This window comes from Lissotriton helveticus, chromosome 6 (assembly GCF_964261635.1).
Source record: "Lissotriton helveticus chromosome 6, aLisHel1.1, whole genome shotgun sequence".
NCBI classification, from domain to species: domain Eukaryota; kingdom Metazoa; phylum Chordata; class Amphibia; order Caudata; family Salamandridae; genus Lissotriton; species Lissotriton helveticus.
In genome coordinates, this window is record NC_136067.1 from 1,876,660,704 (window position 1) to 1,876,673,746 (window position 13,043).

General features: G+C 42.1%; 1 protein-coding gene across 1 annotated transcript in view; it reads right to left on the reverse strand.

Moving 5' to 3' along the window:
• RAB3GAP2 (RAB3 GTPase activating non-catalytic protein subunit 2) overlaps window positions 1–13,043 on the reverse strand; it is a 586,520-nt gene that overhangs the window by 236,822 nt on the left and 336,655 nt on the right. The window contains exons 17-18 of the mRNA XM_078649806.1: window positions 1,790–1,854; window positions 1,595–1,685 (exon numbers count right to left, since the gene is read on the reverse strand). Of these exons, the coding sequence (XP_078505932.1) occupies window positions 1,595–1,685; window positions 1,790–1,854 (156 nt within the window). The remainder of the gene's footprint in view (window positions 1–1,594; window positions 1,686–1,789; window positions 1,855–13,043) is intronic.

Here is a 13,043-nt window from a genome sequence, read left to right on the forward strand (position 1 = left end):
ACTGGCGGCATGGGCGAAGATACTAGCGGAATCCTCAAAGTGTCATGTAATGCTTGGTTTAAATTGATTAACTTCTATGTCTTCTATTGGGCATATCTTACACCCGAGTGTAATAAACGGTACTTCCATGTAGAGGGGGCGGCAGCCTGTCTAGGTGCAGAGCCCTGGGAGCCAATCTGATGCATATGCTTTGGGCCTGCCCTTCGATTGGTAAGTTCTGGGAGGAGGTCACAGGGTAGAGTTGCTACACTTATAGATGGAGAGGTCCCTGGTACCCTGGGTCACTGCCTATGGGGGTGGTGAGAAGTCAGTTCCAGGATCTGGCCTTTGTGCTGGCCAAACGTGAAATCACCTTAAACTGCAAGTCACAATATGTGGTGACGAGACATAAACAAAAGCCAGGATCAGACCCAAAAACTACAGATTTTTTAAAACTTGTCAATAGATTACTGCTAAGGGGTATCTTTAAATAAATAAACCACCCCCGAACATAACCTGCTAAAATCCATCCTAATCTTTGAATGAGCTGAATATTTTTATATTTCAAAGGCAATTAAGCCAAGTTATATACTGGTGCCTCTTATTTTTCATTTATATACTAATCATTTGGAGGAGGGGCTGCATCCAATATTCTTCTCTATAGATGGAGTACTAATTTTAAGAAGAGGACATTTCCTTCAGTGGTTAATCAGTGCTCGAGTTACATGGATTATTTAGGTTTAAATCGCAATGTTGAACAAGAGTTGGTACTTACGCCTTAATAGGACTGGCGTTAATGTGCTAATGCATTCAAACATAGGCATGCAAAGAAAGCCAAACAAAAATGATTTTTTCACACATTAGAGCATTCAAGCCAGAGGACGTGGTTATTCCAATGCTTGTTGTGCTAGATGTGTACCTCTGCAGTGGGACATGTCACCTTGCAGCCCTGATAAAGGGAAGAGAGTAACCTGACCATGAGGAGGTGCTCGTTTTCAGAGGCAACAGCCAAGGAAAGATTTCATCCTAGTTTACTTTTTTTGCGGAGTAGAGTGCTCGTGAACACAGTAGAAAACCAGCATTATTGATAAAGAAATGGTCTGATCAAAAAAAAAAACATCTCCAGAATCATTCAACTCTTGAAAACTGTGATAAATAACGTGAAAAAACAACATGAAATTTGCTGAAACTGGGAATCGATGTTTTCCTTTGTTTCTGTTCGAAACAAAATGTCTCCAGGCTATCAGAAGCTTTAAAATGCAGCCATAAACCGCCAGTAATAATATTCATATTTTATAATTCCCGCTAATACATATCTTATGCAGGGAATATTCAAATTACACTGCTTTTGTTTTTAAGTGGCTAGTGGCTTATTTAATTGCAGAGATTTTATCTTGTGTATCCAAACTGATAAGAGATTAACATTTATAATTTAAAAGACTATTAAACACAAGGTAACATCCTCTGTGTTACTGGCTGAAACAGGGCAATACACTTTTGAAAGATGCATAAAGAAAATATGACAGTGTTTAAACACTCAGTCAGTTTTATATAAACCATTATAGGCATACTATTATTATGGGCCTTATAAAGTAAAGCAAATGTGTTTACTTACCTTGGCTTTTTAAAGCATCAGTCAATGTCCGAATTATGCTGGTAAGAGAAGTGAAGGATATGCGATCACTCGCCAGAATCTTTTCCAGAGCCTGTCAGAAAGTCAACAAAATAAAGCTTTCCTAAAAGCAGGTCTTTAAATATATATGTTTATATGATTTTATGCATCACAGCGATAGTGAAATTGAAAATATACCTGTTTCTTTGTTGCAGGGTACTTAATATCTACAAGAATTTCTTTTACTTCAGCTTCTCGTGATTCTGTTGAGACAAAATGATTATGCATCTGTAAGGTAAAGATGCAACAAGGCTCAACTGCTCACAAAAGTTATATGATTGGAAAGGTTACCTTAATGGATTACTTAATTGTTCAGATTCATATTTTACTATTAGATTTGTTCATACATCATAAGAAACATTTGGTGAAGTGATCACAGTTTTCAAACATCAGAATTAACACAACACAATATATATTATATTGTATCAACATTTAGACCTATATATATATTATTGGTGCCTTTTGCAAAATACATGTATCAATGAGGTCTTTTAGATTACAATGTAATTTAATTCATAACCACTGCTGCTTCACTGCTGTAGCCCTCTCAATGCAGCAACTATGTTACTTAAAATCTCACTGACACTGTTCTCAGTATCGCTGTCACATGTGAGATTAACCTATAATAGCTCTTTATAGTGTGTGAGTAACATTGCTGTTAGAATGGCAACAGCAGGTATATGGCCTCTCTGTGACATCATGATCATCACAACAGGAAGTATAACCAAGGCACAATCAAGATTTAAGTTGTTCAATTACAAACACTACAATTAAATGTGCATGGGAGGAATGTAATTCGATGTTTGTGCCACGTTTGGTTGGCAAGATAAGGCCAAGGCTGCACCTACCAGTGGAGAAGCCGTATTTGTGAGTAAGTGGTTAGCTCAACTTTATCAAAAAAAAATGCATCATACTCAGGTCAACAAGCCTTTGCTACAATCCCATGCTAATGCCAACTCTGACAGATCAGAATTGCCAGGAATGCACTACCTATGACAAAAATATATCAACCAGAGTCAGCTTTTAATTTCTTGCCTCACTAGTGCATATTTAGCCAAGGATTCCCGCATCATAATGCATCACATATGGATAAAGAAGCTTGTGTTCTGAATGGTGCTTTCAGTAGTGTTGCCATTTATATGGTTAGTAAAACATCAGGCAGGAATATCTAAGACAACACTATTACGTGGAGGACATTTCTGACCACACAGGTTAAAGCACATGGATAGGTCTTGCCGGAAACCTCAGATCATCAAAAGAGTTAGAAATCCACGATATTGGAGGTGAAGTATATTAGAACACCTCTACATACTCTGCTATCAAGATAAATATATGCCTTCACTGGTACATCTCTCGACACAGAGGGCGAAGTCAAAACCAATTGTGCATGGAAATAATTTCATATAATCAGTGACTACTACTCCATACATTTATATGCATGTGAAGTCCAAGTCAATGGTCATTGTAATGACAGTGAATGAAAATAAGAACATGTATTGGATGTGGAATGATAATTATCAGGTTACAATATGTACATTATGCTCCTAACAACACAAGGTTACACAGAGCATGTTATAGGTCTATACCCATGCAATAGCAAGCTTCAGTAGTAATTTCCAAGTATAAACTTAGCAGGCCACAATTACATAAAATCATTATGAACAATACAATGTGTGACTAAATGATAACCTCAAGCCATGACCTAAGGAAAATGTAATAATATTTTGGGTGGATACGATGTTTTCCCATAGATTCCTAAAGTTTTGAATATCCTTCAGACACCAGTACGGATGCAGAGACTTTTTTCCATAGCAGGATCTCTTCAGCTTTGCCAGGTGGTGCTATGGTGCACCAGCTGCCATCTCACCTGCCCAGGATGTGATGCCTTTGGCCGACTGGCTAACTCTTGGTTTTTATGACTAATCAATGTGGGTCTGGAGCCCATCTCAGTGCTTCACAAGAGAAGTTATTCAGCATCAACAGCAGTTAGGTCAAAGTCCTCCTATGGTTTCAGGGTTTAAACCTTTTGCAGATGCCAAAAGAAGATGTCATCATTGCACCCACAAGACATGGGTATGTGGTGTTTTGAATCCAAACACTCTCCATAGCCTGCGATTCGTGTTCCTTGATGGCTCTAAAGTCCATCAGAGAAAAGGGGGGCAAAGTTAATTTTTGCCAAGGCCGTAGAAACGTGCCAAAACGTTCCCTTTCTCCTTCAGAGACGCTCCCGAAGGGAACAGATTTGCCAAGACATCTACCCTGAAAAACTGCTAAAAACATAAAACGAAGAGGAAGTATTCACCTTCCTCGAGGAAGTGGTCCCAGGACTCAATGCCGTTTTTCCAACACCATCTCTTCGTCAGAGCTCGTTCTGATCTTTGAGAACTTACAGCAGAGTTTCTTCCTCTAACTAACGATCCAGCTCAGGCTTATGTCTTCAACCCGCACCTCTGCAGACCCCAACCTTCAAACCATTTCCAAGGAAGTCAATGCCTTTCAAGGAGCTAGTCCTAGTGCACTCAATGCTGCCCATGGCGTCTGCATCACCCTTGGGCTCGTACCCCGCACAATTTCCTCTTTGAAGTCAGCTTAAATTATGCAAATGGCCAGAGGAAGGCTCTCTGCCTGTTTTGATGTCAAGCCTGTTGCTGATCACTCTAGGGGACAAAGGTTTGTGTGGTTGGTAGCTATTTTTGCATTAAATTCCACAGCCATGCCTGACAAAGATTATGGCCATAAACTAGATGATGACACAGAGGCTGATAATCCAACTCCCTACATTATACTGGTGCTGGTTTTTATGAGACTTACAAAATGGATTTGGCCTAGACATATCTCCAGAAGATACATGCCCTACTACACTAACTCCTCCAGAAGGCAACAAAACAGACTTTGCCCATCACTGAGGCCAAATTTAACTTCTTTTCAGAAATCTCCCAACCTTCCTCTGCAGTTTCAGAGCCTCTCCCACCTTTCAATGAGGCACTATTGGATTTCATGTTGTCGGCCTGGGCCAATCTATTCTTAGGTCTGACAGTGCACAGTCCAATTGCATGATGACACAGGCCTGCAGCTTATAACCCAAAATACTGGTTGTCACATGCTTCTCCGGACAGTCTAGTGATCTAAGCTTCTTTCATTAAGTTGCCCCTCCAGACTCTATGGGAGAGACTGAAATATATGCTTCAACAAACAGATACATTTGGTTACCACAAACTCAGATTGTCATGATTTAAACATGGTACTGATCTCAATAGAGATCTAATATTTAAAGCCCTAATAAAAAAAAATATTCTATTCGTCGAGATATTAATTAGCTCAGTTATCACTCTCTAAAAAAGATCTGTTCACTTAGGGAATTGAACAGAAGGGGTGAAGGCTTCTAGGAGAATCCCAGAGTGATGAGCAATGATGCAGGTGATCCAATTAACCAGAAATTATGCCCAAATGAGGGCATCAAAGGACCCAGCAACCTGACAAATATGCAGCTCTTCAAATGGGGTTTGGTGATATTATGTAGATGGAATTTAATATTAAAGGGCAGGCAGTAGGAGCTGAGAAAGGACTCAAGGAGGGGGTTTGCTACCTAGGTAATAGGCATATGGTTAGCAACGGTCTCAGCCTAGGCACAAATAAGTGTGTCCACCACACTATCCTGGAAGCTGGAGCATAAATAATAATACACGTTTTTGACGTCTATTAGTAGTGCAGGAGAGAACCTATTTTTTAAAACAGATTTAGCTTTGTATTGGCAATATAAAATTTGAAAGAGGCGAAATCTTAAGTAGTTTAAAACATCAGGAGGGGGGACTCGAGGGATCCAGATCTCTGTTTAAATTTGGTCATTAGTTTACAAATCGGGTTGAAAGTGCAAAGGTTGGTGGAAATACAAACAGTAACAATGTCTCATGAGTGAAATGCAGGCCTCAAGAGCTAGGCACCTGGAAAGTGCCCAAGTTAACCGCCTAAGAAAACCTAGATTTTTTGGGGAAAATACAGTTTTGCCTGCATCTAGTACAGAAATTGAGATTGAGACACTTAAGGCACATCAGAGTTCATAGAAAACTATTTTCAGAGTGGAGATGTTAAAAATAAAAAATGCAATCTACTCATGATGGTGCGCAACCTTAAAAATCTTTTTGACATGGGAGGCAGTCAGAATGCAAAGCTCATGAGCAGAGTACATTATGCACTCTTAATTCATTGGAGAATGAGACAGCCAAGTCAAGCCACACTCTGAAAAAAATGCAAAGCAGGGATGAGCTTTGCTCAACCGGCCCTAGAATCACTTAAATCAGACAGAAAAATATTAAAGAAAGTGCTGCGAAACTTTTGAAGAGTAGCTGAAGTAACATGCTTTTAAGGTAGAAATAAGTTTGAAAAAACTAAAGTAAAGATTTTTAGAGTCCCTGATATGGGAGTGATGAGGGAACTTAAATGAAGAGGGCAGACTGCTAAATAAAGGCCATGCCACCACTTTTGTTTTCAGAGATTCAGTCCATGTTGAAACAGATACTGTGAAGAGTAATTTATTAAAAAGCCAACACCCTGAAGTAGATCCTCACTTATTGGACTGCAGCTACACCACCTCGGAATAAAGGAAGTATGTGTGTGAGAATGGCTCATTAACCATCAGTGTAACTCCCAGAAAGTGACCTTTGAACTACTATTAATGGTATACTGTTGCATAAGGTTGGTGGCAATGTTCTGCTCCACTGCCACGTAGCTTTCACACAGGTCCTCCCTTAAAGGGCATCATACATTTCACAGAATGCCTTAGTAAGGGCCTGAAGAAATATGAACATGATGGAACTCTACTACCATGATGGAAATCTACTGCTGCTTATTGCCAGTCAGAACTATCTTTCAAACCTGCAGCATCATCTACAAAGTCATCAACCACAGCACATCTAACTACACTACATCACAACACAGGTACAGTCCAGTTGTGCTCCCAGAACCCGGCTATCCCTAGACTCATTCATTGACTATCTTTCCCTGTGACTCTGTACAGCGCCCGCTACCTATCGGCTACGTTTGAGATACACACACACATACATTCATAATATGACCCTGAAGGTTTATGATTAACTGTGGGTTTACAATACCACATTCCTGGTTGGAAATAAAGATAACATGGACTGTTGCATGCAGGCACACATTTGTGGTTAGCAGTGGATGCAGGTGTGAAAGCCTTCTGAATTAACTTAAGCAATCTGTGTTGGCAGAATTCAAAAGTTGCAAAGGACTGAGACTGCCACTGTTGTGTGCTTTACACTTTTCCTGCTTGTGTCCCCCTCATAGCATTTATTTATTTATTTGTATTGCATTTCACTTATTCATGTCCACATTTCCATTTTTTGTTCAGTATTTCATTGCACACAATTATCATGTAACACAGTGCTTTCATAGTACACCAGTAACATATACTTTATACTTACAGTATGAATTATTAAGTGAAATAGCTTAAAGCAAATGTACAACATAATGTGCATTCCAATTTTGTGTGTTTTACATCACAAACCACAAGGTCTTAATGTTTCTTGATAATGGTGAACTAGTATTTATATCTGGTGAGAAAGCGTTGAACAGAAGATATTCAGAGAAATGTATATCCCAGAGAAATACTAAACTTGTTACAAGTCGCAGATATTCCAGTTAAACGCCATACACTGGTGCGGCTAGCATTTTCTGTGCTTTCATAGCAAATAGCATCACTGCTGACCCAGACTGCTATCTCGCTTTTCACAGCAAAGTTTAGTAGTAGAATGAAAAACAACATGAGATGAACACAGGAGGCTATGTGTGTGTCAAAGGGCATCTAGGAAACGTGTACAGGTACTTTGGTGCAGAATAGTTACAGAACTCAGCAGGGCTCCAGCTTAAAGTTTTACTTTGCCCAAATTGGCCTCCCTTTTTAGGTTTCGCCTGGCGTCCGCTGCGCAGCAGCGTTCGCGCAGGCGAAATCTTATGTTTTTACTAGTATGGCCCTTTGTCCCGCCTTCTCTTCCATTGGCTAGCTCCATAAATGGAGGCGAGCCATTGGAAGAGAAATCTGTCCGTCATTGCCGGAGCAGATTCGTGGGCGTTCCTGCCATTTTTACTCATCCCGCCCCTTTTTTTGCCGTCACGAAGAGGTGGGCCCATTGTGGGTGTTTACTTTTTTTTTTTGCCTGATGCTTGCGGCCGCCATTTTTTCATGAAGCTGGGGCTGAGCAGATGCTCGAGATGTTCCGTTCTCCCCAGGAAACTGTCTTCGGCGGCATCCTTACGGCTCCCTTCTTCCTGCTGAGAGGCACAAACCACACAGCCGCGGAACACCAGAGTCTCCACAGCATCAAAATCGTCCGTCGGGACATTGCTGGCCGAAGCTGCTATCGCGGTGAGTCTGCACCCCCCCCCTCTCCTACCGGCACCCCACGGACGTATTTGGGCTGGTGTCCGCCCGAGGGGAAGGGGGGTCATGCAGCTCCTCCGGCGGCTGTGCGGGCCTCTGGGCCGGAGGTCGCCAACAGAGAGGAGTTGCCGCATCAGAGCGTCGGCAGAGCACGGGGACTTCTGTGGTGAGTGCAGCAGTGCTGTCGTGAGTGCGATTTCGGCCGTAGCGACCTTCTTTTAATCGTCTAGTAATAGGAACAGGTAAGCATGTGATTGTTGAATATTTACACCTCTTAAACACCTCACCCTAGTATGTAATCTGTGTGTCCTTCAAAATAAAGACGGCACCGTTTAGCGAATGACTGAAAAAGAAAGTGATAATAAATAGTGTGTACAGGAACTAAATCCAAAGTGAAAGTACTGACGAAACCGTGATGACCAGCACTGCCGTGAAAGGTGGATCAGCAACGCTGAGAGACGATTTTAAATTGCAGGGTGACAGTCAAAAAGCACAATCATTAAGTGACTATTGGCATGAAACTTTGAAAGAAAAAATGCTTAATTATCTCTTGCTATCCCATGACCATGGTCCTTCTTACTCTTTTGTGCTCAAGTAGAGGCTCACTGTGCTGTGCTGTGCTGTGCTGATGGTAACATAATCGTCTAAAGACCTGAGTTTATTATAAGCGTCTCTTGCTTTCCTTAGGCCCCAGGTTAACAGGAGGGGTTTTGAGATTTGTCGTCTAGAATGGCTATATAAAGTGCAGAAAAGAGTGCAGTGAATATTTGATTGGAATGATTTGTCATCACAAGGACACCGCCTTTTTACTCTCGCCCAGTCATTACAGTTCGGAAATTATACAAGTCTATAAAAGGTTTCCAGGCGAAAGTATGTCAGGAGCCTACGATGCTGTAAGGGATGATCTATTACAAGATACAACTGAGGGCCCCTCTGAGATGTCACTTCGTCGTGGCTCATGACAGATTTTTTATTCCTTTCACCCTTCCACCTTTGCAATTCCAAATGTTCCAACAAAATCTTTTTGAACATGGATCGCGAGAGCTGTTCCAATGAGGCTGGGTCGGTAAAATATTCAGGATGACCAATCTCACTGACAAAATTCTTGATGTAACTAAGCCATTTAATAATTTTCATCCCATCACAACTTAAGCAGTCCTCTATAATGGACCTATTCAGTTCTGTGGCAGGGTTGGTCCAGACATTATGCCAAAGTAAAACAGCGGCTAGTTTTATAATATCCGTGATGTGAAGATCAACTTCGGCATGTAAGACATATATAGGAGTGCTCTTCGATGTAGCTGTTATAAATTGCAGGAACCTATTCTCGATTCGCTGTATCGCCTCCACTTGCTGCCAGCCCCAAATGCCCGCCCCATGGGTCCCAATAGCCACACATTTCGATTTAAATATTTGAAGGAGCTCCCTGACTGGCCTTTTCCCTATTTTTTTGCAAAGCTCATAAGAGCACCAATTGCTCTATTAAATGCCAGGGCCCTTGCATTCACCGCAGGCTTCCACGTGCTTTGCCTATCAAAATGAACCCCCAAATAACAAAAGATGTCGGCTAACTCCACCCTCCTTTCATCTAAAGTAATTAGACATGGTGATCTTTGTTTGTTTGGGCCGCACGACATGGTAAACGTCTTCAAGACATTTACACGTAACCCCTTGGTCTTCATAAAGTTGGTGAAGGTCTGTACGGCTTAGAGAGAGGATAGCCGCATCATCAGCGTAAAGTAGAATGGGGATGGGTTTGCCTTTGATTACAGGATAATCATTATACTGTTGTGTTAAGCAAGAACCCACCCCATTAATATAGAGGTTAAATAGCAGAGGAGCCAATATGAAGCCCTGCCTTACCCCTCTATTAATCTGAAAGAGCTCAGTACATTCCCCCCTCTGGCCCTATCTTACTCGTGCACCCGCCTCAGCATAGAGTTCTCTAATGTAGTCTATTATTTTATTGTCCAACCCAATGTCCCTCAAAGTCTGCCAGAGATTGTCGTGCAAAACGCAATCAAATGCAGGTCTGAGGTCCACAAATGTCACATATAGGTTTGTTTTTTTGCGTGTATATATTTAGAGACAGTTAGGGATAGATTTAACCCCTGCTCAATTGTTCCCCGCCCTCCCCTAAACCCATACTGGAAAGGTGATAGCACTTCCTGTCACTCTAGCCAGTCCTGTATGCGAGCAAGAATGACCCTGCCTGCCATCTTCATAAAGCCATCTAACAATGAGATGGGCCGATAGCAGGCAGGATCATTCCTGTCCCCCTCTTTGTAAATCGGGACCAAGATTGCCTCCTTCCATGTTGGGATCAGACCTATTTTGCCCATGCAGTTCAGGACTCTAGTGAGTAGAGGAACCCACAGATCTGGATACGTTTTAAACACATCAATAGGGACAGAGTCTGGTCCTGGTGCTTTAGAGGCTGAACTTTCCCCCAAAGCTTTATAGACCTCCTCTAGTTTAAAGTGAATATCTAAGGGGAACGGGCAATCTACAACCTCCGTGATTATTAGTGTTTCGGAGCAAGGTACAGGTAGAACCGGCGTGCCATAAAGGGCTTGGAAATGACACACCCACTCCTGAGCCGTAATGGCATTATCTAAACGAGGGCCATGGTCATCTTGGTAAAAGGGAGCGTTCACAGCCTTCCAAAAGGCAACAGTGTCCTTTTGTATTGCGGCTGCGTGAAGGGCTTCCCAAGCTTCAGCTTTTATATCTTTCTTTCTTTTAGCCAAGGCAACGCGATAGTTACGCCTTGCCATTTGTACCTGTACTCTGTCTAACGGGATAGCATGCAGTGCTTGTTTAAGTTCCCTCAGTGCTCTTGTGCAGTTTGGATCAAACCACCCAGGGGTTCTCTTGACTATATTGCGCGGGTTTCTAGTCAAGAGGTGTTTAATTGAACAGCAGATTTTATTGAAGGAGTCCAAAACACGTTCTTCGTCCTCTTCTAGAGTCAAGCACGTATTAATTTCCTTTTGGGAAATGGTCACTAAATTTTTTAGGAAGCTCTCTGGAATTACCTTCTCCCATTTAATGCAAAATCCGTTACGCTGACCAAGAATGGGGTTAAGGTCATAATTGCATCCAATATTGAGGGGTGGCGCATCCAGATTTAGCTTAAAGATAACTGAGATAGGGTAATGATCACTAATACCACTTATGAGTGTCTAGTGGGGCATAGCGTGACGAAAGTAAAGTGAAATCAATAATTGATTTTGCCCCTCTTGCGTTAAAGGTGGGTGTAAATGTTTTAGGCACGGAACACGAATCATTAATAAATACCATAGAATGGTCCACCAATAAGTTGTTGAGCATGTCCCCTAGTTTTGTATGGGCAAAATGGCTTGACGCCCCTAAATTTTCATCTTCCCAGCCACACAGACCCTGTAGACTCCTTGGGCATAAAGCACAATTAAAGTCCCCTACCCACAAAAGAGCCAAATCCCCCGGACAGCTGTCTTCGATCCTCCTAAGGGTGCCTGACAATTTTTTAATTGTGGTTTCCACATGTACTATCGGGATGTTATTATAGAAATTAATTATAGCTAAATTTTTCAGAGATCCCTATGTTACCATTAGTATTTGATAGTATGGACAATGCAAAAAGCTCCCGAGGACAGTAGGACCTGAATAGATCGACACATATATAGACAACCCTCCTTTATGTCTGCCCATTTTGCTAGGAACTGCTGGGGTAAAAAAAGTTTTATATCCTAACAAATGGGATTGGTCGCTGGCCCATGTTTCCTGGAGAGCTATGATGGAGTGGGTCATAGTTACTGATCGCCAGTCTGCGTCATTAATTTTTGAGGCAAGACCCGCTATATTCCACGATATTATACTACCAGGAATTTCAATACTAATTGGGCGTGTTGCATCCATAGATGTCACAGGGGCCAATAAAACACTGGGAGTTATCCCCGGAAAATTAGCCAACTGGGGGAGTGGTGTTATTTCTTCCCCAGGTACTTGTGTTTCAGGCTGAGGGACTATCTCAGGGCAGGGTTCCTGTGCACTAATAATATGTACAGGAGCTAGGGTATGTTTTTGGGTACTCAAATTATCTTTTTGCCTTTTATCTTGTGAATTGGAAACGTATTAGCAGGGGGCCCCAACCGTCATTCACAGTCGTCCAAGCCTGAGAAGGCTTCAAATCTGTTAGCGACTTCAAGGGGGGTGAATGGCAACAAATGCTCCATTCCCCTGATTCCTTGCGGGTGGTCCAACCCCCCAAAGTTATTACCATGTCCCCTGTAAGGTACAGTGTTCCACCCAAATACATTTTTTGCCATCATAGGGTTGGGAGCATGCAACATATATTGATTATTAAATGTTATAGGTGGATTATTCAGTAGACCAGAAGGGACCCCTGAGCACATAATAGGAGTCACCTGGGATCTTGGGTCGAAATAGGTCAGATCGCAGGGAACAATGGTACTACTAACGGTCCCTGGCATCCAATTTAGGATGTGTCTGACCGCACCTGGATCTCTGAAATTTATGACTATTAAATCGCCCACAATGTCTTTCTCTCGGTTCCCCAGCCAGGAGAGTCGCCGCACGTGGAGAATCTCACCATTGATGTTACATGGGAGCGGTCTGTGTTGGCTAAGCCAATGCATAGTTTTGTTTTTTAATTGACTAAAGCCTTACCTCATGCCGTCTCCTAAAGTGGGGACACCCGTAAGTACAACCACATAGGGGACCGCGTCTGGTGGTAATTCAACTTGGCGGCCCCTATGGTTTACTACTCTGTCTGGATTCGCCCTCCCCCTTACCTCCTGCTTATTTCTAATAACGGCTATATTAGCCCCCTTCAGAATTTCCTTAGAAGTATGTGGGCCGGGTTGATGAGCTGCTTTAAATACATTTACCCCTTGATGATTACGGCTCACAGAGTTGCTAGATGGATTTAAGTCCTTTTGAATAGCAGGGGTAGAGGTTGACGCTGCGGCTACGGGGGGTGAGACTGGCTTT